General features: G+C 45.3%; 1 protein-coding gene across 2 annotated transcripts in view; it reads right to left on the bottom strand.

Annotated features, from left to right (window-relative positions):
- ANXA2 (annexin A2) overlaps positions 1-24,898 on the bottom strand; it is a 46,469-nt gene that overhangs the window by 4,002 nt on the left and 17,569 nt on the right. For both annotated transcript variants that reach the window (XM_003784395.2, XM_012801876.1), the window contains 6 exons: positions 11,532-11,626; positions 8,090-8,203; positions 4,966-5,056; positions 3,780-3,859; positions 2,264-2,323; positions 11-104 (listed from right to left, as the gene is read on the bottom strand). In XM_003784395.2, the coding sequence (XP_003784443.1) occupies positions 11-104; positions 2,264-2,323; positions 3,780-3,859; positions 4,966-5,056; positions 8,090-8,203; positions 11,532-11,626 (534 nt within the window). The remainder of the gene's footprint in view (positions 1-10; positions 105-2,263; positions 2,324-3,779; positions 3,860-4,965; positions 5,057-8,089; positions 8,204-11,531; positions 11,627-24,898) is intronic.

Genomic DNA, 24,898 nt, shown 5'->3' on the forward strand with positions numbered 1-24,898 from the left:
CAGTGCCCACCTTTCTGGAGGTGGCACACGCTCCGCTCCGTCATGATGCTGATCCACTTGGGAACATCGGTTCCTTTCCTCTTCACCCCAGCATCATAGAGATCCTGCGGGCACAACCAACCAGGGAAAGTGAACCACACGAGCCAGAGCAAGGTCCTAAGAAATGTCAGGCAGAAAACCCACAAAGCTACACGTTGAAAATGCCAGATGAGACCAGATGACCGCCTCGCAGACATGGGCAAAAATGTACTATTAGATCAAAAGGCTTAATCACAAGCAGCCGTCCGCAGGCACAAACAAATAGAATTGGAGACTGCAGACTGTTCATGAGGTCAGGGCCACACAATCTACTTCCCCGAACACAATCGAGAGGACCCAGAGCTCAGGAACCTCCGAGTCCCTCAGCACATCCGCCCCTCCCTTTCAGCACACTGAGCAGCGGAGAGGCTGGAGGCCCTCCACTGAGGACAGCTATTTCCTAGAGACTCAGGAAATGACGGAGACACAAAAGGAGCTGATCCAATCTCATTTTCAGTTTCTGGAAAATTTAGGGGTTACAACTGATGCTGACAATGGCAGGAAGGGCAGGAGGAAGAGAGGCGGATGCAGAAGTAGACAGCCATTCAGCATCGCAAACGCCAACTTTGCCACCTGCTGAAAGGGCTGTGCGGGATATACTGAACTTTAAAACCAAAATGAAGGTTTTTAAAACTTTTTATTTATTTATTATAATTTCGGAATAATATGAGGGCACAAATATTATAACCAATGTAAATTACAATATTTGCATTTGTTAGGTAAAGTCCCTGTTGGAGTTGTGCCCCTCACCCAGGAGATGAGCCGTATACCCTTACCTTGTGCCCATTCAGGGAGAGCACACCACCCCCCTCTCTGCCCCTCCTCCCAGCTTGAATGAAATGAGTTTCTCTCTTGTGTGGGCGTGTCCATTAGATCATCTACTGACTCCATATCGGCATTGAATACACTGGTTATTTGCTTTTCTGTTCTCGTGATACTTTACTAAAGAATGTTCTCCTACTCCACCCAGGTTAATACAAAAGATGTAAAGTCTCCATTGTTTTATGGCTGTGTAGTATTCCATGGTGTACATATACCACAGTTTACAAATCCACTCACGGGTTAATGGGCACTTGGGTTGATGCTGTATCTTGGCGATTGTAAATTAAGCTGCAATGAACAATCTATTGCATATGTCCTTACGATAAGATGACTTTTTCCTTCTGAGTAGATAGCTAGTGATGAGATGGCACTAGAATGAATTCTTTTCTGCAGCTATTGTGACATGCTTTGAGATGACTGAGTAAGGAACATCATTCATAGCAGCCTGAATGAGCATAACATAGACTTCTCAAAGATCAAGAAATTAGAACTGATAAAAGAGCTATTGGGCTGGAAAAGAAGGGTGGGCCTCTGCCACCCTCCCTCTCCCCACCAGGAGGGAGAGTAAGCCTTCCTGGCCCTGGCGGGGCCTTCACCATCTTCTCCTGCTCCCCCTCACTTGCTCCCTTGAAATGCACACACACCAGTGTGCACAGCCAGCTCACGCCCTGCACACACTCCTGCTTCCACGCAGGCAAAGCCTGAATGAGCGGATTCAAGTCAGGTATTGATCCTGTAATTAACAGCGAGGAATATCTTTTAATAAATACTGTGGTCAGACTGTGGTGGGTTTGATACATGGCCACAGATTCTCTGATATTCCTCCTTCCAGTGGTAAAGGTAAAGCCCTGTTCCTCTCCCACTGACTAGGAGGTAGACTCAGTGACTCACTCCCAGTGGAAAGACTATGACACAAGTGACAACTGGGACTTCTGGGATTAGGTCACAAAAGACACTGTGGTTTCCTCCTTGCTCTCTCTTGAATCACTCACTGCCATGTTGTGAGGACACGCAAGCAACCCAGTGGAGACGCCTACGGGAGGGATTGTAAGGAATTCTGCCAACAGTCATGCAGGTGTGTCACCTTGGAAGCAGACCCCCCCTGACCCAGTCAAGCCATCAGGCGACTGCACCCCTAGTCAACATTTGGTCAGTAGCCTCACAAGAGACCCTGTGCCAGAACTAACTGTCGGGCTGAGCCACTCCTCGGTTCCCAACCCACATAAACTGAGAGATAATGAAGGTCTGTTGTTTTAAGCACCTACGTTTGGGGTGCTTTGTTACAAAGGCATAGATCACTACACAGACTATCCAGAGACTTAACCACAAAACAGAAGCACAAAGCCAAAAGCTCAGTACTTACCCGGGCATCTTGGTCAATCAGCTCATAATCAATGACTGAGCCATCCTCTGCTCTTCTACCCTACAGTACAAAAATGAAGAACATCAACTCTATTTCTCTGTGTATTTTAAACTAGAAATACTTTCTCCTCAACTTATGTAAGCCATTACTTGATATCCTGAGCAAACAACCACTTAAAATTCTTCTTCGCTTTGAGGTCTAGATAGGACCAGGGAATGGTAAAACAGTTCAGGTAGGCCCGGTGCTGGGCCGTGCCACCATCCACCCCGTCCTCCGTATCCAGTCCTGGGTGGAGGAGACCTTACAGCATTCCCATCCCTGATCCCCGCCCCCCAAAAAAGCTAATGAGATTTAGTTCCTTTCCTCTGAGAGGCTGCAACCAGATGGAGAAATAAGCATAGAACAAATGGAAAAACAACCTGATAATCTATAGAAACTCTCAGAGTGGAGTCAGCAGAGTAAGAACAAGGGGGTAGGGCTTGAACGTGAGTCGGATGCGGCTGGTGAAGGGCAGGGCAGAGCACCATTCTGCACAGCCGGCCAGCACAGGCAGGGGCAGAGCATGCCTGCAGGTGTGGGGGGTGTTGCCCTGCCACAGCAGAGCTGCGCAGCAGAGAATCCAGGCAAAGAAGATGAAGGGAGGGTGGACCAGGGCGAGTTCACACATCTCATTTTACACTTGGGAGAGAATTATCTAAATCCTTTGTGTCTGCATCAGAAATTCGCCTGCATTTTTGACAGTGGGTTTGCACTGTCACCGCAGGACCTTTAAAAGCAATTGAGACTTTGAATTTGATGTAGCAGAAATGAGTTTTGAACAAGTGAGTAAAATGGTGAAAACGTATTTCTAAGAGGTCTGTACATGGGGCAGGTGGGAGAGGGGAGGGCAGAGCCAGGGAGCCGGTGCAGTGATGGTGATGTGAGTGGGCCAGGACGCTGCACACTGTTGATCATTTGTCAGCAGGACTCTTTGAGAAAATAATTTCTCTTCCCTCCCCGGGCATGTAGGCATTGAGTTACACACCGATCGGAACTTGAGACTCATAGGGGAAAGCGCTTTCCTCCATGTTAATGGGCTAGCGTTAGCATTCAGCTCCATAAAGACCCCCTCACACTCCAGCAAAAGGGCTATGTGGGCAAATTCTCCTCTAAGACGAAAGACCAGGGGAAAGAAACAAGAGGGTCACTTCCCACTGGGTCCTATGCAGTCACTGACAGAGCCAAAGTGACCTTCCCTTAGTCAGGAGACCAAGGCTGGCTTGTAAGTCCAGGCCAGAACTTGAAAGCCACCCATCTCCTCCTCTGGCCCCCAAAGTCCATGCGGTTTTGCAGGATAAGAAATCCTATTATACCAAAATGACAACTCTGCAGCGACAGTGCAAAGCCACTGTCGAAACTGCAGCTGAATTTCTGATGCAGGCACAGAGGATTTAGTTAATTCACTCCCTGGTATAAAATGAGGTATGTGACTTGCCTTGGGAGGAAGCAAGGGCAAGGAAAGAAACCGGAAACCAACCTTTGCCAGGGCAACCATCAGCTTGCGGAAGTCTCCAGATGTGTCAGAAACAATGTCCTTCTCCAGGTCAGTCTTGTACACTTGGAAGATAAGACACCCGGTTTTTCACTTCCCATCCTTACCCGTCCCAATCACCCCTGTCCCGGCTAAGACTCGGAAAAGCAGAACAGCTGTGTCAGCTGGACAGATCCCCCCTCCTTAACCCAGACCGAGGGTAGACTCTCTGGAATGGCTTGTACCTTCATGAAATCAGAGCCAGGGTGATTATCAGTGACAAGGGACAGACAGGGTTAGATCAACCCAGGGATCTAACCTGGATCCTCAGACTCACCTTTGACCAGTGACTTTTTCTGCAGTTAAAATACTAGTCCCCAACCTTCTTGACTCTAAGTATGCGTTTTGAACATCAAAAATTTGGAGGGCTACACCCAAGTACACACAGTCATATAATTGTGCTTTATTATCCAGTGATTGAGAAAATGCACAATGGCAAAAACTAGTAAGAATAATGCTTTTCATTTGTATTTCAGTATTCAAAATAGCATCTATACTGAAATGCAGTCACTAGAGATGAATCAGAAACAGAGAAAGGTAAATGTGTGAGGGGATGGCTATTCTAACTACCCTAACTTGATCATTACACATTGTATATATACACCAAGACATACATACCCCCAAAATACGTTTGCCTACATCAACTTAAAATAAATGCAGTAGCAAAGTACATTGCACTGTCCCTTCTACCCACAGCCCCCTGTGCTGCTAAGTGCACACAGGTCCACGGGGGTCTCTTGTAATCACTCTTCAACTATCCACTGTTCAGAGCTGGGAATCTCTTACCCAGAGACTGAACAGCACCCGATAAATGGATCCGTGTATAATGCTTTCTAGTTCTCCTCATCAGATCTTTCCTTAAATATTGTCTTCTGTCCTTTCCTTTCCTTCCTGCCTAGCCTTTTGCAGATGTTCTAGTGGAATGTAACAATCAAAATGAAGGCAACGAAGAGAAGACGGAGAAAGACCTTGACCACGGCCAAAACCTTGACCTTGCCTGAACGGTCAAGGTGGCGGGCACTCCCGCATACCCATAATCCAGACATCCTCTCCTGAACACAAAGCCAGGCAGCCACGACGAAGTCACAGAACTGGGGCTAAGAGGACAAATCACAGAAATAGGGATACTCACTTTCCTTGTAGACTCTGTTAATCTCCTGCAGCTCCTGGTTGGTCCTGGAGCAGATGATCTCAATGAGGGAGTCCTCGTCAGTTCCCAGCCCCTGTGAACCAGCAAGAAGGCAGCTCAGCAGGGAATGGCTTCCCCACCCCTAGCCTACTTCTCTGATCTCCATCGAGTGAACTGCAGACCTGGACTGGTCTCCTGGCATTCTCCTACATTCCCACTGAAGACTCCGCACTATACCCCCAGCACAAAGTCATGGTATTTTATATTCCTTTAAAAAACGCCTCGCCAGAGCACATGATGTGATAAGTGGCATCTTTAAGTTCAACCACATTAAAAAAAAAGAAAAAAGAAATGTTGAACAGGAAGAGGCACCAATGAAATGCACTAAATAAAATGTTGAAAGTGGTTGCCTTTGGTGATGGGTTTATAAGAAGTCACTTTTTCTTCTTCTAGTTTTCTTTATTTTTCAGTTGCTATAATAACCACACACTATTTCCATTGATAGGCATTTCCTTCATTAAACAATTCTTCTCGCTAATTTAAAATAAAACACTATAAAGAGTGTGTGTTGTCATTTCGTCAGCATCATTAGGTCAGAGTAAGTCTTTTTACCAGGAAAGGTAGAGTTCCGATAAAATCTTTAGCTTCACCTCTTTGAAATGTAAAACTGGGTTAATGTTAAAAATTTCATTCTTTTGCTTGATTATTATGCACTCTTCAGGCATTTTAGGGAAAGCAAAAGGAAATAATGAAGTGCCAAATAAAGCCAGATAGCAACACGTTAGGAAAGGAGAAGAATTTGATGGGTGATGTATTCAAATTTAATACACACACTTTTGAGCGTGCTAGCTAGCTTGAAAGGGCTCAGTGAAACATGTATTTCAAAGCTGGCTTCATGATCAAAGTCAAGATTTAATAATCAGGGTTCTTTAATACTTGTCTTTCTGAATATGGAAATATCACTTTGAACTAAGTAGAATTACAACCGTTTAAAATGTAAATCAATTATAAGGTGTTAATACAATAAGAAACTTACTTATCCACATGAAAAGTGTGTTAGCTATTAATTAAACTTATTAGAGTTTATATGCTCCTGAAAATGTAGCTTGTGTGATACAAACTAAGCCTCAGGTTAATGGTTAATTCTGAATTTTATTCTTCATCTAATCTTTGAGCCAATGGCTGTTCTGCCAGTTTTTAATCACGATTCGTAGAGGTTTCAGCAAAGCCCCCAATTATTTCCTTGTTAGCAAAAGGTCCACACAGCATTCTATACAAATGTTATAAAATGTCTACTGAGCACCTTTGAATATTTTAGGGAGGGGCCGTTTTTTAATCTCGAGGATGATAGAAATAGAGTCTAAAAACAACTCATGCACTGGAAGAAAGGCTATCTCCTGACACTGTGGAAATGCCAGACAGGCAGAATAATATAAGATTTGTTTCCATCCTTCGCTGATACACTTACTAGTGGTAGTATCTAAGAATCCTAACAGTGTTTTAATCTCTACATTCAAAGGTGACCTTGGCAATTTCCAAAACTTGGCCCAAGCTTTCCACAGATTGTCCACAATTCCCATCACAAGGGCAACTTCTACTGTAACATATGGCAGACACTGCCACTGGTATTGCCAGAAGTCAAAACAGATTTTTTTTTTAAAGCATAGTTCAGTTAATGTCACTTCAAGCTTTATGGATTTCAGAAGGGTACTCGACTGTAATAGCTAATGGAAGAGCTGGCACGAGGTCAAAGATCTAGCAGTTAAAGCGCCTTTCATTGGGCCCAATTACATAGATTATAACAGTGCCTGACAGTTCAAACAGGTCTGTTTCAAGTCACTAATACCTAGTAATAGATACTAGTAAAACCATACAAATCACATCTAAATAGATTCTCGATGAAAACAGGATAAACTGATCTAAGGCAGCACTGATGGTCAGAAGCAACCTAGGAAAGGCTGGGTCATCCGTCCATGCCACCAAAGGTCCAAAGACTCAGTTCCCGGGAGCATAGGCTATCTTTATCAAACAGGACCATTAAACGTTGTTGACATTTTATCATTCCTAATCATGCCTTTCCCGCAGTATAGCTTACTTAGGAAACTCAAAGCAAGTCTGTGCAAATAAGCTGAGAACAGCTTGAGCCCAGCTGAAGAACCAGAGGGAGAAAATAGACTTAACAAATCTTTCAGCAGCTCTCAACTATCAAGTTCGATCCCTCGAAATGCCCAGTGTGTGAAGCAGCCTCGCTCTTGATGTGCTCTCTGGGGAAAGGATGACAACTGAACTGTGACATTAGCTCTGGTGACAGGCTTACAGAAAACACACTGAGACGTAGAATAAAAACTCAGAAATACGGCCTCCTCCCCCGCCGCCCCACAGCACGGAGGCTTTCCCCAGTTTCATCAGCAGAGGGCAGTGTCGGACTATCCAATGTGTTGCAAGCACACAGTATGAAAAGAACCCACACGCTCTGCTGTAACGTCTGTAACGTCTATGTTCGGATATGCACAGAATGCAAGAGGTTTCTAACCTGGAATTTTTGCTATCTAGTCTCACCTAAAATTCAATATTCAAAGTAACTTTGCAGAAGAAAAACAAAGAAGATAAAATGTCCTTTGAACTGAGCACAGGTACCATTCATAATCTGAAATCACCCCTATGCCCACTACGGTGTTCTAATTTTGCCCAAATTTGAAACAAACAGTGGAACTGACAGGGAGATCAAAGGAAGAAACACCCACGAGAGCATGGACAGAATATGCAAGCTTCACTTAACAAAAGCTATGAGTCGTTCTTTCGCCTTCATATCACAACACAGCTTTTTTAAGGAGGAAGTGTAATCAAGGAAGTAGTTTTCCCAAATGGTATTCCAACTGCCCAGGTGCCCAGTCGTAACAGCAGCTGGTAACTGACTTCTCAGCACCATGAAATTTCTTTACAGTCGTAAAACAAGTAACTGAAATATTTCTGTTACCAATCCTGAGACTTGGAGCTTTAGTTCATTAAAGAAAAAAAAAAAGGTTCCAAATAAGAATTCAACAAAACTGAAAATGACGTCCAGAAAGCTGTAATTCACACATATTAATAGCAGATTTGACAGAGACGACATCTCACACGCATTTACCTTCATGGAAGCTTTAAGCTCTGAAGCATCATACTGAGCAGGTGTCTTCAGGAGGCCCAAAATCACCGTCTCCAGGTGGCCAGATAAGGCTGACTTCAGTGCTGATGCCAGTTCCTTCAGAAAAACAAGCAATCAGATGGAAAATTTGGTTGGTAACAAATACTTTAAAGCCGGTGAGTGAAAACAAAAGCCGGGAGGGTCTGTTTGTAAAGCAGGCTGTGTGCCTTTGACCACTCTGTATCCTCAGGTCAGACTCCCTCAACTATATCCCCCGCTTCAACAGACCCGATGTTAGCAATGTAAAAACTGCGCTTCTCTTTACCAAAATCCCTGAAAATCTAATCAGATTTTCCCTTTTCTCCCCAGTTACTAAAAGGAAACTGGAGTAGTGTATAATTCCTCTAAAAGCTGTGTGTGCAGGCACTTTATAATCTGCCTGCAACCGATAACACCTAAGGCAAGCCAGACTACCCCATAGTCAAGACTAAGGGGGAAGTGTCAGAGTGCAGAGCCTCCTAGGAAGCAGTCCTCGGAGCCTGCTAGTCTGTAAAACAGCGGTTCTCAACCTGTGGGTCATGACCCACAGGAACTGTATTAAAGGGCATTAGGAAGGTTGAGAACCACTGCTGTAAAAGATGTTTGTGCTGTTCCAGGGGGAACTGCCTCCAGTCACCAGCGGGAAACAGAGGCCCCAGCATAGCTGGAAGTGGGGTCATGAAGTTCTCCTGTGCAAAACACTTCATCTAATACTGAGAAAACATCTATTTGTCCGCATTCGATTGGGACAATGTTAATAGATGGGAGAGAAAACAAAAGCCCCCCAATCACTCCCCTGAATTCCTGACTACATATACTTTCTTAGGGGTTCCACTGTCACCATGAATGTAAGATTTCAAGCCCATCCAATGTGGGTGTTTTAGATACTTCTTCAGAAAAGAAACTCCCTGTAAATCATGAGTGATAACTGAACTCTCCTATTGTAACAATTATCTTGCTTCTTCTCACCCTTTCCCTTCTCTCCCTTCTTTATTTCTCTCCTGCTTCGTAATAACACCCGTGGCTTCTAGTGTTTAGCCCCTGGAGGTACTTGCAAGCTGAGAGTGATGTACAGCCTGCTTCAGAGACAGTCACCTCTGAATCATTCATACATGTCAAGAACGCTAGAACTGGTAGTGCCTGTAGCTCAGTGCTTAGGGCAGCAGCCACATACACAGAGGCTGGCAGGTTCGAACCTGGCCCAGGCCAACTAAAACAATGACAACTGCAATAAAAAAGAACAGCCGGGCATTGTGGCAGGCGCTAGTGGTCCAGTTACTCGGGAGGTTGAGGCAAGAGAATTGCTTAAGCCCCAGAGTTTGAGGTTGCTGTGAGCTGTGATGCCACAGCACACTACCCAGGGAGACAGCTTGAGATTCTGTCTCAAAAAAAAAGGATGCTAGAACTGACACGCAGCTTAGAAATCCGGCCCACGCCTCTCCCTGCCTACTTTCTCCTGCTTCACCATATCCTAGGAACACACAGCACTTAGACGGGGATTTAAAAGCAACACCTCCCAATTATAACACCAGCTTTCCAGTTTGGAACTTTGAGGTTGGGTAACTCCAAACTTAGCCTACCCCCGACACTCCCCTCTACCCATTCTCTGTTCAAACCTCAAATGGCATCTGGGCGCCTACTGAATTCTTCCACTTCTATTCCAAACTCATTATGGCCAATCAACTTCCTGTTTCTTATAAGGTCCAGCACAGAACTTTGCACTAACCAAAGTGCCGGCAATGATAAATAAAACACAACCCTTCCTTCCACGGAGAAATCTGGCATCTGCTGGACCATGAAAGAAACAGCAACTCAGATGCCTCTCCCAGCCCCTCTCACTCCTGCTGGCTGTGCCCAAGCTCTCCATGTTCATCCGCCAGCTGGCCGCTGGCCGCATCCTAAAGTGCTCTATAATACACGCCTTTCTCCTGCAGTTTATGAACGACTCCTTTGAAATGGGGAGGTTCTGCTTTGCTTCTAGGATTCCCTTCAGATACGATCTCAAAAGTACATGCATCTTTTTGTAAAAGATGACAACTCTCCTTGGCCTAAGGATGAGAGCAAGAATCAGCAGAATGGTGATGGTGAACCTCGGAGGCACAGGGCAAAGCGTGTGAGGTCTTGGAACCATATCGTGATTCTTCCTTCCAAAAGGGCATGTGAGAGCCTTGTTCTCCATCAAGATCCAGGCTTCTGTGATCATATGTATACCTGCGTGTACATACCTACATGTATTCTAAGACTGTATTCTGTAAGTGACAGCTGAGGGACCAATTTTTTGCCTACCACTCAAAGCGCTGGGCCTTCTACTCCAGTGGGAACTTGGCTCCACCAGCTCACAAATCTTTCCAGGAAGCTGTAGAAATAAAACGCTCTCCTCTATGCCTCACTACAGAAGATTAATGTTAAGTCTACTAGAAGAAAAAACGTAATGCACAGGAGATGAGAGAAGCCAGATGCTTTCCTATTTGTGTCCTTTTCAACTGTTTTGGAGGGCGAGGGAGGGTGCTAGAGCAAGGCTTGACCTCCAACGCCAAGGACCCTGGTGGTACTGTCAACCTCAGGGGCAGAAATGTCTCTTCCAGAGGCTTCCAGCCGACCCCCACGGTGGCTCTGAGTGAAAGCCATAAGTCAAACGGGAGCCGCAGGAAGCTGCACTTACCGCACCATCCAAGAATAAATCAAAAGCTTTTAATAGCAAGAAGTTAAAAATAAAGCAGCACATCCTTAAAAATAAAATTTCCTAGCACTGCGACAAAATAAAGGATGAACAAGTGCCGGTTGTTTCTTAACCACTAGTGGACAAGCGAAGGAAAAGGCACACAAAGACCCTTTAAATAGCAGGAGCATGGCTCGCCGAAGATAGCCTTGCAGCACAAACGAACTACCAGCTGAGCCTGTTAGTTACGAAACTCTTAGCGATTCGAGTATATATTTTAAGAATGAGAGGAGCATGTTAGGATCAATCCTCGGCGGAGGACAATGTGCTGAGATTCAATTAGAAACATCTTAGCAAGAGCCAGCAGAAGTCATGACGGTGAAAGGAACTGTCATGTGCAGAGTGCTTAGTCCTAAGCACAGTGCCTGGCACAAAGTAAGGACTCGCTCAACGGCATCTATCACTGTTGCCGTTGTTATTTTTCCCTAGGCCTTTTTCACTTTCTATCCCCAGAACTGCTCCCTCCGTGTGGTCTGGGTTGAAGCAGGGTATGGTCCGTACAGATGAGCTCCCAAAGGCCCCAGGGACCAAATGGTACGAGTAGTAATTTTCACAAGGATGTGAGATACCCAAGGGTTACGCAAGGCTTTCGCTGGGGAGAGCCACAAGTCGTGAAAAGAAACAAAGCAATGCCTGAAGAAATGCAATCCCCCACGGAATGCCCTTTGTCCCTGAAGTCACCCGTACCTTTTTGGTCCTTCTCTGGTAGGCGAAGGCGATGTCCTGTCTCTGTGGGTTGCTGCGGTTGGTCAAGATGTTGACGATGGTGACCTCGTCCACACCTGTGCAAGTTGTGAACAGTTACTCAGCCGCGTGCTCTAGGACTCCGGCCCTCCCACAGGTGGCGCTAAGCGGAGTTTTCCAAACTAAAACCTACACACCCTTTTCCAGAGTGACATACCAAGACGCCAAGATTTGTTCCCCTCTCCTCTGTCAGCGCCCTCTGTCCAACCTGCACACCCTCCTTCCTTTTTTTTTCCTGAGAGCCTCCAACCTCAAGCTTAAATGGACCTTTTAAATATTTATATTTTTAAAACTATTTTATTCGTAAATTGGTTTCTGGAATCAACGGTAGGAGGTGCATTTGTGGGGCTTTGGCAGTCAAACGGAACAACAAAGATTTAGGAGGATTTTAAATGAAGGTTCCCAAATTGCCATTTAACTGAGGATTTAATAGACAGTAACCACGAGCTGAATTAATAGAGACAATTATTTATATTTATTGCAGGATTATAGCTATGTAAGCAGCTAGGTATAATTTCTATAATTATAGAAACTGTCATGACAAATGGGTCAGATTTAATATGGCAGTTGTATTTTAATAGCATAATTGATTAATACAATTGTAGTTATTGAAGACTAAATTGTTTTGTAAGGGAAATAAACGTTCCACTGCTCTTAATCTTCAATAGGCAATTTTAATAATCAATTTTATAACTTTATTAAAAAGAGTAAGTGTTTTAATCTAAATTAAATCTAAATTGGGAGTTCTGAAGTGCCACCAAAATATTTTAGTACCTATTTTAATTGGAACATGTGTATTTACAAAGATAAGCAATGCCTTCTGGTATCTGAAAGTTTCCAATTTTATATCAGAAACACTCCTAACATGCCATTTAACTTAAGAAAGCACAATTTTAAGAATTGAGAATATGAAAGGTCGCTCTCCTGATTATCAACTTTGTTTAATAAAAGGAAGAGTATTTGCCATAACTGGATAGGGAATTCTTGGGTGACAGAGTAGAGTTGCTAAGCCCACAAGGTCACTTGGAAACCACAAACGACTTGGCCTACAGGAAATCAGGAGTTCAGAAGAAACAGCAAGGTCAGAACTGCAATGCTCTGAGGCAAGGCAGAGAGAAGACTGGCGGAGGCGGCGTCCTGAACACTCAAGTACGTCAGAAAGATCGAAAAGCATAAAGTTAGGACATGGGGATACAAAAATAAATAACAGTCTAGTGCAAATGTCCCTATGATTAAATGTTTTTTTTCTTTTAGGTAGATGCCTAGTAATGGGATTGCAGGATCAAATGGGAGGTTTAATTTGAGTTCTTTGTGGATTCTCCATACTTCCTTCCAAAAGGGTTGTATTAGTTTGCAGTCAATTTAGAATCACCAAATTGTGGAAACAACCTGAATGCCCACCAACCCAGGAGTAGATTAACAAGCTGTAGTATTTGTAGACCATGGAATACTATTCTGCCACTAAAAAAATTGGAGACTTTCCATCTTTTGTATTAACCTGGATGGAGGTGGAACACATTCTTCTTAGTAAAGCATCACAAGAATGGAGAAGCCAGAATCCAATGTACTCAATCCTGATATGAAGGCAGTAAATGAGCTAATACAAGGGGCGGGTGGGGGAAGGAGCAAGTGGGGAGAGGGGAGGAGGGTGGGACATGGGGAGAGTCACGGTGTATGGCACACCTCTTGGGGGTGGGACACAATTATAAGAGGGACTTTATCTAACAAATGCAATCGGTGTAACCTAATTCTTTGTACCTTCAATTAATCTCAAATAATAATAACATTTTAAAAAATGCATCTACTCATTTCAAAGCCAGTTCCCACCAACATGCAGCTTATCTTAACTGCAGCATCTAACTTCAGCTCTGATTTTTAGAGTAGTCGATGTAAACGTAGAAACTTAATTGCTGTAGAAGAGATTCAGCTTCAGAGATGATTTCAGCATTGTAGACAATACTGAACAATATCAGGAAGAAGAAAAACCTCTGTCCAGGAAGAGACTGACTAAATATTCTTTAGCACATACAATGGGGTAGTAGGCAAGTCACTTAAAACGATGGCACAGAGGTATTAATGTTGAAAAATATTCACAACATATGTGCTGTTAAGAAATGCAGGTTGCCCAGGAGTGAAAAGCATATACATAATAGATGCGCGTGTAAGAAAATACCAGAGGCCTTTACAGCAAAATGTTAATAGTGATCATCTGAGTGGTGCAGTTAGGGGTGACTTAAAATATTCTTTCTTTTGATTATCTGCACCTTTGAAGTTCACCACAATGACCATATGAAAGGGTGTTTTATTGTTTTGAGACAGATTCTCACTGTGTCACCCTGGGTAGAGTGCCATGGCATCATACCTCACAACAACCTCAAACTCTTGGGTTCAAATGATCCTCTTGCCTCAGACTCCCAAGTAGCTGGGACGATAGGCACCTGCCACACACCTGGCTATATTTTTTTAGGGAGGGGTGTCTCACTCTTGCTCCTACTTGTCTTGATCTCCTGGGCTCAAACAATCTACTTGCCTTGACCTGCCAGAGTGCTGGGATTACAGGTGTGAGCCACCATGCTCAGCCCAACAAAATTTCTTAAATACACAGTGCTTGGCATACAGTCATTTATCCAGAATCAGGTAGACTTCATTTCAAGAGATTCCCAGGTTCAGCGCCTGTGGCTCAAGAGCCTAAGGCACTAGCCACATACAACTGAACTGGTGGGTTCAAATCCAGCCCAGGCCCACCAAACAACGATGATGGCTGCAACCAAAAAATAGCCGGGTGTTGTGGCGGGCACCTGTAGTCCCAGCTACTTGGGAGGTGGAGGCAGGAGAATCACTTGAGCCCCAGAGTTGGAGGTTGCTGTGAGCTGTGATGCCACAGCACTCTACCCAGGGCAACAGTGTGCGGCTCAGTCTTGGAAAAAAAAAAAAAGAGAGATTCCCAGCATGGTTCTTAACACTTCAGTTAGAAGAAAACACAGTATGCATAATAATTGGCGACTGACATCTATATAATTCTCTTTCTTCAGTTGTCAAACATCCTGACACAAGCATCTAATCCTCACAACCACCAAGTGGGGACAGTTATCTCCCTTTCTGGTTTACAGCGGAAGAACCTGAAGCTCCGAGACACAGGCCTAGCTTTGCACGTGTTGCCTGTGCAAACATTTGTCCTCCTGGGGTCTCGGTTTCTACACCTGCGCAGGTCAGGGGGCTTGGACAATGACCTCCAGCTCTGCTTCCATGAAACACTACCAGATACCATTGAGCACTGACTTACATTTAGTTTCAGTTAGGTACAGGCAGGACAGATTTATTCAGACTCTCAAGCGGACGTGCATCTGGGCTCCCAGGCGCACTCGCCTCCCCACACCCCATTCCCGGGCTTGTGCTCTCTCCCTTGCTCTGTCTTCACAGTAGGAGAATCACTTGTTTGTTAATGGGTTGTTGCTTTATGCTTAACTTCATTACCCCCATCTGAAAATGCTACAGAACAACACGGCATATATAATTCTCTCTTCTAACTTCAATTCTAATAGTTCCTGCAATCAACTCAGGGGCTCCACTGACCGGACTGCGTACCAGGAACACTGACCCATGAAAAATTATTTTCTCTTGAAAACAAATGCAAACTTTGTGTCTGTGTCAGAATTTGGCCCTTGGCTCACCTGCACTAAAGACACGTGAAGCACTTATTAAAAACAGTCTCGTGGGCCCCACCTGAGATGTACTGCCTAAGACACTCCGGGACAGTGATTTTAACAGGTCTGCCACAACGCACCAGGATCTCAGATGTGCCGGGAAAATTGTCAAAGTCCTTCACTAAATTATATTTGAAAGAAGTTCAAAGGACAGTAAGTATATTCTTTTTTTTTTGATCGACATAATTTAAGTGTGCCATGGACGTTTAACCATAGGTTCAGGTGTGCTATGAAATTAAAATGGTTGGAAATCACTGCTCCAGAACCCGAGATGCAGGACGCAGCATTTCAACAAGCTCCTTGGTATTTCCTGATCTGAGAATCGTGAACAGAGATGGACAGCCGTGGGTGGGAAATGGAAAGGTCTTTAGCCACCTGCCTGTGTACGAGACTTCTGTGTCACCTCTCCCAACGGCTCCTGTGAGGTACAAGGTTGACGACAGTTTGAGAGAAAGAAGTGCTTACCTTTGTTCAAGCAACCCAGGTAAGAAATAACACCTAGAAAGAGTTCACAAACCGCCGTGCAGTCCTTCAATCCTAGTCTATGAAATAGCTTTTTTTTTTTCCTTTCTGTAGTAGCTAAGTATCCAGGCAGCAGAGCTGGAATTCAATCCAATTATTGGAAATCCCTGTAAAAAGCCTGGGTGGTTAACCTGAAGCTCACTTAGGAGGCAACAACCACCACAGTCTGGAGGAATCTAAATGTACTTTACCTAAATTATTTACCAAGCAAACAGCCTGCTGAGACGCAGTATCTAACATGCTGGGACTTTACAAGGGAACAAATGCTAATACCAGTCACTACAAAGAAAAAGTGGACGCCACTTCTGCAAGAGGGAGACTCCTCTCCCACCACCCAGCCTCAAAACCCTCACCTGCATCAGCTATTTCTCCCACACCACAGTCTGCAGGTTTCAACTGAATGGGAAGAAGGAAAAAACCACGGAACCCGGGATCATCAGCTGCCTACTCAAAGCCACGAAGGGCACAACCTACGTTTTAACACCAAACACATAACTCTGCCAGTGGGGTGGACCCTCTTATCTTAGAGCACGGCTGCTTCCTCTCCACCTGCCTTCATAATTGGTGAGCCAGTTTATTCCTGTGGAAAACAGCTCAGTGCGGGGGGAGGCTGCAAGGATCATCCGGTTTCTGCCCAGGATGCAGCTGAAGGACGAGGTCGGAACACTTGGCCCCCTGTGTCAGCACAATCACCGTCCACAGTGCCCACCCAGTGCCAGGACACTAGCAACAGAATCGCCCTGGAGGTGAGGCTCTGCCTCTCTGGCTTTGTACCCCCTGACCTCTCCCCTTCTAGGAGGAGAGGAAACCGTGGTGGGGGTGGGGCATATAAAGAAACAGCAAAGCTGCATAATGCCTCCTTTCCTTCCATTCCTCTTGCATCTGAGAGGGGCGGTCACCAAGTAATCTAAGCAAAGGCTCACACTGCAAAGAGTCATGTGGGCGGGGGGACCCTACTGAGTGTGGGTGACGACATGGTGCATTCTGCAATCCAGGCAGATCTTTAAAACTTTCTTTTCAAAACTAATAAGAATTCCAGTTTTCTAAGACTGGTGAGGGACCATGACACAAATCTACTGGCTTCTGAAAAAAAACAGCATTAGAGTTTTTAAGCATTTACTCCCTGACTGAATGGGGAAAAAAAAAAAAAACAGTCAGCTAATCTAATCAGATAACTACAATAATACCTTCAGCATTCAGGGCCAAGGTGGCCAAGAGGTCAGTCACTATTCTGTGGTCAACCTGGAGCAAGCAGAGCTTAGCTAAGGGACGGCTACAGGGAGGCAGTGCTGACCACAGAGCTGAAAGCTGGGGGTCCTGGGTACCTTAAGTCGTCCTCCATATTTTTCAAGCATTAAAAAAAAAAAACCCTTGCACTTTAAAACAATGACCGAATCCAGAACCACAAAATCAGCTTCCTGGAGTTTCCTCCTCTCTCGGGTGGAAACCCCAGGTCAGCTCCAGCGTCTGGCATTCCATGGAAAATGTGTGTTTTTCTAGCCCCTGGCAAGGCACCAACAGCCGTTCTGAACAGGATGCTGACTCACATCTGCCGAGACACGGCGACTGCACCAAGAAAATGGGTTTCATTTGTGTTGGATGAAGGGCCCAGGAGGCCCTCAGCACAGGGCTGACGTGGAAATTAAGGAAAACTGGCCAAAAGTTCTCCCTTCTCTACATCATGGGAAAACCATGACTCAGCTTAGATTATCGGGCATACCAGGCTTAAAGCGTAAAAGAAATCATCGTAACAGGAAGGGCAGAGGCAGCCTCAGAGAGAGGACGGGGCCACGGAGCTATGGGTGTGGACAATGGATGTTTTTATTATAACGACGCGACCTTTCCCTGAGCACCTGCCACATGCCAGGAATCTCACTACACACTTTACGTGCACGTTCAGTCGTGTAATTCTCACCACACCTGCGTGAGGCCAGTGTCATTGTCATCCCTGCTGTGTCAGGGAGAAAAACCAATGCTCTTGGAAGGCGGGGACTCACTGAGGTTGCACAAGCCAGGCACTTGACATTCAAGACAAGATTGAGGACCCTGGCTCACTGAGCTGGGCAACCCCGCCTCCTATTAAGGGAAATGATCCAAAACTTGAAAATATGGCAGGAACACAGCACACCCTTGCTGTCTGCCCCAGAGTGCTGACCAGCAGGCTCTCAAAGACTCAGGCCCCAGGGCATGCTCTTACTTGCCTTGCTACTCACTACTGACGTGGGCGTACAGTCCGTGGGGTCACGCGTTCACTTGGAGATTTTGATCCAGTAGAAAAGATACTTCCCCGAATTATGGCTTCCCTGCCTTATAGGACACTGATGGTCTTGTACCCGGCCCAGCAAGCATCCTCTTGCCTCAGTGCTGATCGATGCCCAGCGTCTCAAATCTCCCTTTGAATTGGTCTTACCTCAAAACAGGTGTTGGACACACGTTCCTCCCACACCGCGCTACACCTCCTCTAGCACCTAGAAAACCGTCTGAGATAGTGATGTGTCCACCCCTGTATAGAACCAGGCTGGCCGTCCAGTACACGCAAAGGCTTAGGGTGGGGATTTTGTACCCAGTAACCATGTATGACAGTGGAAAAGATAACCCCACTGAGGTTTTGTAAACAGAAAGAGCCAAAAGACTCTCTCCTGGAAATGGCTGTCAATAAGTCAGTGGAGGGAGACAGTCCTGCCCAACAGCCCCCTAGGCCAGCCAGTCAGCCATGTGCTGGAAGTGGTTTAAGGGACAGAGAAAGGTTCCCTGCTCACACCCACACCACTGCCCCAAAGCATCTTCTTCCCCATCAGCCACGGTGCTGCTGGCCCAGAACCCCTGGCCTCAAAGTCTCCCTCCGGATCATTCAGTACAAGTGGTGCTGGACAATCCAGATGGGCCACAGATGCAAAGGGAGGCCCCGGGATGGGCAGTAGCAACAGCAGCAGCGCTCTCGACATTCGGTGGGACTCAGACCTGCAAAGGTCCTGGGACATGTTAGTTCCCTCTCTATGCCTGTAAAACTGATCATGAAAATACTTAGCTTACTTTACAGGGATGCAGAAAAGACTAGTTGGGTTGCTAAGGCGCCAGCCACGTACACCTAAGGTGGCGGGTTCGAATCCCCAGCCCGGACCCGCCAAACAACAATGACGGCTGCAACCAAAAAATAGCCGGGCGTTGTGGCGGGTGCCTGTGGTCCCAGCTACTTGGGAGGCGGAGGCAGGAGACTCGCTTGAGCCCAGGAGTTGGAGGTTGCTGTGAGCGTGATGCCACGGCACTCTACCCAGGGGGACAGCTTGAAGCTCTGTCTCAAAAAAAAAAAAAAAAGACTAGCTGGGTTAACAACTGCTTTCTACATTCAGCTTGCCTGGTCCCTGCCTGCATTTGACTTTTGGTCTATGAAAATATGGGGTGTAGAAAAGATAAGAACACATTCCTGCTACCGGCACACATTGGATTAGCAGTCTGGTTATATGATAAACTCTGGCAGCTGCCTGAGAGATGAGAGAGAAAATAAACATTGCACAGGGAAGGAGGAGATGCTGGGAAGGGGACATGGGGGGAGGTCTGGCACAGCTGGGGGACACAGCCCCAACTTGGGCAAAGCCTAGTTTGGCCAAGTGCCTAAGAAGTTTTAGTCCAGTACTCAAATTCTTTCTAACCCCATTCTGTTCCGATCTCACTCAGCTGAGTTCCTTAGAAAGGATTTAAGGGACCATCTATTTGCTAATCCCACTGGATACGTGATAATCTCAAACCCTGTCTGCATTCAATATATAATAATAGTTCTGAAATACTCTATAGAACCAGCAGGTAAACACAACTCTGCCATCTCTCCAGAGTCAAGTCAAATAAAACTGCAGATGAAGGAAAATGCGTAAAATGCAGGCAATGTTCTGCACCCTGCCACTCTAATGGGCCTCATGAAAAGGGAAATAAAAAAGCCAAACAGATGCAAGAGAAACTGACATTCCCACCCACTCATAACCCAATCAATAGTGGAGAAGTTTGTTGGCATTGCCGACAGCAGGTAAGAATCTGGTTGCTGCCACTGTCTCAGGGTGAAACTGGCATTCGGATTTCCTTAGGGCAGCGGTTCTCAACCTGTGGGTCGAGACCCCTTTGTAACAATGAAAATACATCACGGCCTTAGGAAGGTTGAGAAATGAGGCTACAGATTTTACAGAAAAGAGCACAAGAAAAGCTGATGCCCACAATTAGGAAAGGGACTCCTTTTCCTGTGTGTTACAGCTACCTGGCTCAGGAATGGCACCTCCATGGCTACACAGACAAACACCATTACAAAGAACATCTGTGCTCAAGCCCCAAGGTGGCTATGACTCAGCACTGGCCTCTTGGTCCCCAGCACCGCTGTAAGATGAGAACTCAGTCTAAACTAACTTGAACACAGAGAAAAGCCTCAGCAACAGAGAACAGTCTATTCTTTTTTTTTTTTGCAGTTTTTTTGGCTGGGGCTGGGTTTGAACTCGCCACCTCTGGCATATGGGGCTGGCGCCCTACTCCTTTGAGCCACAGGCGCCACCCGGAGAACAGTCTATTCTTTCCCGTTCCTTCCAGGAGGGTGAGAAGGCCCTGGGCCACCAGGCCTCTGCCAGATGTGCTCTCTGTACACGTGGCCCCTCCTCGCCACTTTTTCCCAGCCAATCTGCTGTCCTGGCTCCCTCAAGAGAATATATTCCTAATTGCTGTGCTCAGCTGAATGAAAATACCTCCAGGGTGCAGGTGAAACCAAAAATACACATCCTGGCTTGCTTTCCAGTGGCCTGGGATGTTGGTCTTTTGGCCATGTTGGAAATCTTAAGTAGTTCTATTTTTAAAAGCATAAGAAAAAAAATAAGTGCAAAACTTGCCACAGTTATGCTTCTATACTTGTACTTATGAGAAGAGGGGGGAAATGCACCCGCTTTGCATCCCTTCCGGAAAACACAAATACTGCTGAAATCAAAACTGGCAGTAATAATAGGACAACTCATAACCCGCCCCTTCTAGTTAGAGACCAAAGCTGTACCAGCTTATTGCCACTTACACTAACTCTGGGGCTGTGCTGCTGCTAATTACAATCTATTTTATGTAGTCTAGATTCATCCTTTTCTAATTTAGCTGACTTTCCTTTCTAGTTATTTGGACCCATATGGTAAACCATTCACAGCTGTGTTGTACACTCCACAGTACATATTTAACCCAAGGCCCATCTAGACCTAGAGACTCCTACAGATTGTCTCAGAAGCCTCTTATTAATTGAGCAACATTACTACTTTTGCGTGGTTTTACTCGGTTTCCAACTAGATCTAGATTAAGGTAAGTAATTGCATATCTACCTCCAGTTGAAGCTCGCAAAACAACCGTGCATTCAGTTTAGGTAAGATACTCTAGAAATACCAAGATCCCTTCAGACTAGACACAGAGCAGACTTGTGAGAGCAAGCTAAATTCATCTTGTGACTACAGGTGGAAGCTGACCAGGGCTGGGAGACAGTGAGCTGTCCTTTGCTGTCTGCTGTGTCCCCACTGATCCACCCTCACCTGCGTGCTCTGGTATCTGTGTGCATTTTGACTATTTGAGTTAAATTTTTACCTTCTCACACAGTCCCACTGAAGTGGGCATTGAAAAAGGTAAATGACATTAAGTGCTTGCCTTTAAGGAGCTCACTCGCACTCCCATGGGAGAGACAAACCAATATATATGTAAGTAATTCTAACACAGTGTGACAAGAGCCATAAATGAGGGTGGAAAGTCGTACCACATGTGATGAAAACACAGACCAAGGAATAGTTGGTTCACCTGCCTCCTCCCCAGGGACAGCCTGGGGAAGGCGCTGTGCTCTGGCTCAGGCTCAGAGGTGAGCGGGCACCGTGTGGGTGTTGGTAGTGGGGAGGGGTCGGCGGCCACGCATTCCCAGGAGAACTAAGGCAGAGGCACGGTCCTCTGGGAGGAGGATCTCAGGCAGCAGGTGACGAAGCTGGGAAGATACTCTGTAACAGCTGAGGCAGGGAGCCCCCTTAGAAGACAGGAGCCACAATAGCCCTGAGAGAGGGTTGGGGAGGCTGGATAGAGCTGCTTCCCGGGCCACTGGAGAGCAAGCCAGGGTGGGTATTTTTCATTTCACCTACACTCCTGTAGGTATTTTCATTCCGCTGAGCACAGCAATTAGGAATATAATCTCCTGAGTGAGCCAGAAGAGCGGCTGGGAAAACAGCCTCTGCTCTGTGGCAGAGGGGTGACGAGGGAGGGGCCAGGCAGAGAGGAGTCCCACTGTCTGCAGAGAGCACATCTGTGAGGGGCCTTGGTGGCTCACGGACCGTGAGCAGTCCACGCAGTGCCACCTGTGGACCTCTGACCAACTCTGCCCTCCAAACAATAGTCCCACGGCAGCTTGCACCTGTACATAATCCTTGGTTTAATAGCAACTAACTAAGTCCCTCCCTTCCCAAAGTAGCCTGCACCCAGCTCTCCTTCCCGAGAGCACACAGGCAACGGGTGTGTGTGTGTCTGTGTGTGTGTGGATGGAACCTCAGATGGAGCCAGTGATGTCCCATCGTGCTCCCAAGCTCACACCCACACACATGCACGCACACGTGGGCTTCCCTGCCTAGGAGGGAAGAACACCCAGAGTGTCATCTCTTCATGGCCCTTTGGCTTTCGTTTGTGTCAACAGCTGAGATTTCCACTTTGTTTCTTTTGATGTCAAGGAAATGCCAACTACTTAGCATCACGTCCTCCTGATTAAGGGTCTGAGGTAGGAGTGGGGCCCAGCTGTGGCACAAGCTTCTTAATTACACACAAGGTAGAAGGCATTCTAAGAGGAAAGGTATGATCTTAATTAGCTCATTTTGAGGTGGTGTTAGTGGTCTAAAAATATCAAGGGGAAGGAGAAAGGAACAAAAGGGCTGTTACCTTTCCCATATAACGACTTCGGTTCGGGTTTTAATTAAGTTTATTGCCTTCTGTTATGAAGGTAATGCATGTCAGCACAGAAAATTTGGAAAATACAGAAATACACAATATACTAAAAAGCGCAAGAAAGGAAAGGAATCAGTTACCCGTCTGTGTCCGTATGGGGGCAGCGCTCAGAGATACTGACATGCTTTGGGCTTGGTCCCCGACCACCCCAACAAAGCACATGTTGCAGTGGAGTGAGGCACATGCCCTTTTCATCACTTCCCAGCCATATAAAAGTTATGTCTACTCTGTATGTAGTCTATTAAGTGTGTAATAGCATTCTGTCTAACAAAAGTACATGCCTTAATTTAAAAATACTTTATTACTACAAAAAGCTGACACACAGACACCACGTGGGCACATGCGGTTGGAAAAAATGGCATCAACAGATTTGTTCAACACAGGGTTGCCACAATGCTTCAATTTGTTTAAAAATAAATCACAGTATATACAAAGTGCAATGAAATGAGGTGTGCCTATAGTGGTTACTAAACCTTTTATCTTTTCCTTTTCGATGTAAAAAACTTGTTATGGTTGTGAATGCCCAATTTAAATTGCACACGAACTTTATGGCCACTCTGCATACTACTTTATATTTTCAATATAACTGACAGATTTAAGGTGTCTGGATATTAAAATGAGAGTTATAGGATTGACTGGGGTGACAGCTCTGTAAACACACTAAAAATATTGAACTTTATATAGATGAATAGTATGGCATGAATATCTCAATAACGATATCGAAAATGGCTCGTAAACTTTATTTTTCATGTCCATATAACATTCTATAGACGTTCTATATAGGAAAGGAAGTCGCATATTACCTATGTAGCATAGTTTTACTTAATCATTTACTTAATCACTCCTCCACTAAAAGGTATATCTAATTTTTTTCACTAGGATAACCAATGCTAATATTAACACCTTTGGTACACTGAGCTCTTATGAATATCACATTCTTTCTTCCCAATAGTTTCTTAGAAGGAGGTAAGGTTTTAAAAATACTGACAATTCTAGAAATTATTTAAATGTCCAGTGGATTTAACTCCAGAAAACTTAGTCACCCTTTCACATCACGAGGCATAAATAAGTAAATAAAAAGTGGTCTGAAGTAAAACTTCCTGAACCTGAATTCTGGGAAAATAAAAATAAGGGGAGGGAGACAGGTGTCCTAGAGCTGTACTGCAAATGTGAAACATATCAGGTATCAATAAGATCACAGCCCAGCCAGACAATGACTTTTAGGCCTGAAAATAATTCAAGGCAAAGAAAAAAAGAAATTCTATCTTAACAGGTGGTTGCTACAACCTCGTAGAGCTTCAGAATGCAGGCCTGGGGCTGGGCAGGATGTTCAAACCCCAGTTTGGACAAAAGCCAACAGGCCTTAAGCATGCATGTGTCACCCAAAAACTGGGGATGAGAGAAGACTACATCAGATTAATTTGAAGTTCACCTAGGATGGATGTTCTGGAAGTGCTTGGCACAATACGTGCCCATGGTGAGCTCTCAGCCAATAGTCATTCTGATGATGATGATGATGTCAGCTGCTTTTGATCTAACAGGAATGCAGGAGTCCAAATCTCGGCCCTCCAGTTTCTGCTTGAAAAACGACAGTATTTTTCTACTAACTCAGAAAGGGCCTGAAGGTATTTTTATTACCGTGAGAGTTTCAGCTGTGGCCAGGGCTTATTTGCGCAATCTTTACATTCCAGTGCGCTAAATGCTTTCTCATGCAGGATCAAAGCAGCCTTTGTCCTAAGCTTGTGAAAGGCACCATCTTTGTGAGATGAGTTAACTGTTAAACTTCGAGTGTGTGGCTGCAATGGCATGTTGAGAAACCACAAGAATCTAGACATACCCAAGGAGCGAAATATGATGAGTTTTTAAAAAGCAGATTGTGTGGCTGTGCAAAAAGTGGACCCACCATGCATACACACATGTATGCACATGTGTGTGTTTCTTAAGTACACATTTTGAGTACTGTCCACATGCTGGGCACCACGCTAAATGCTTCATATTTTACACAGCCCCGTGAGGTGAGTACGTGGATCACTCCACATGATAGGTGAGCAAAGTTCAGGGTCTCCTCAGGCAGATCACTGAGTGGAGGAGCCAGGATCTAACCCAGAACACACT

Source organism: Otolemur garnettii, unplaced genomic scaffold (assembly GCF_000181295.1).
Source record: "Otolemur garnettii isolate 467f Iridium unplaced genomic scaffold, OtoGar3 scaffold00011, whole genome shotgun sequence".
NCBI classification, from domain to species: Eukaryota; Metazoa; Chordata; class Mammalia; order Primates; family Galagidae; genus Otolemur; species Otolemur garnettii.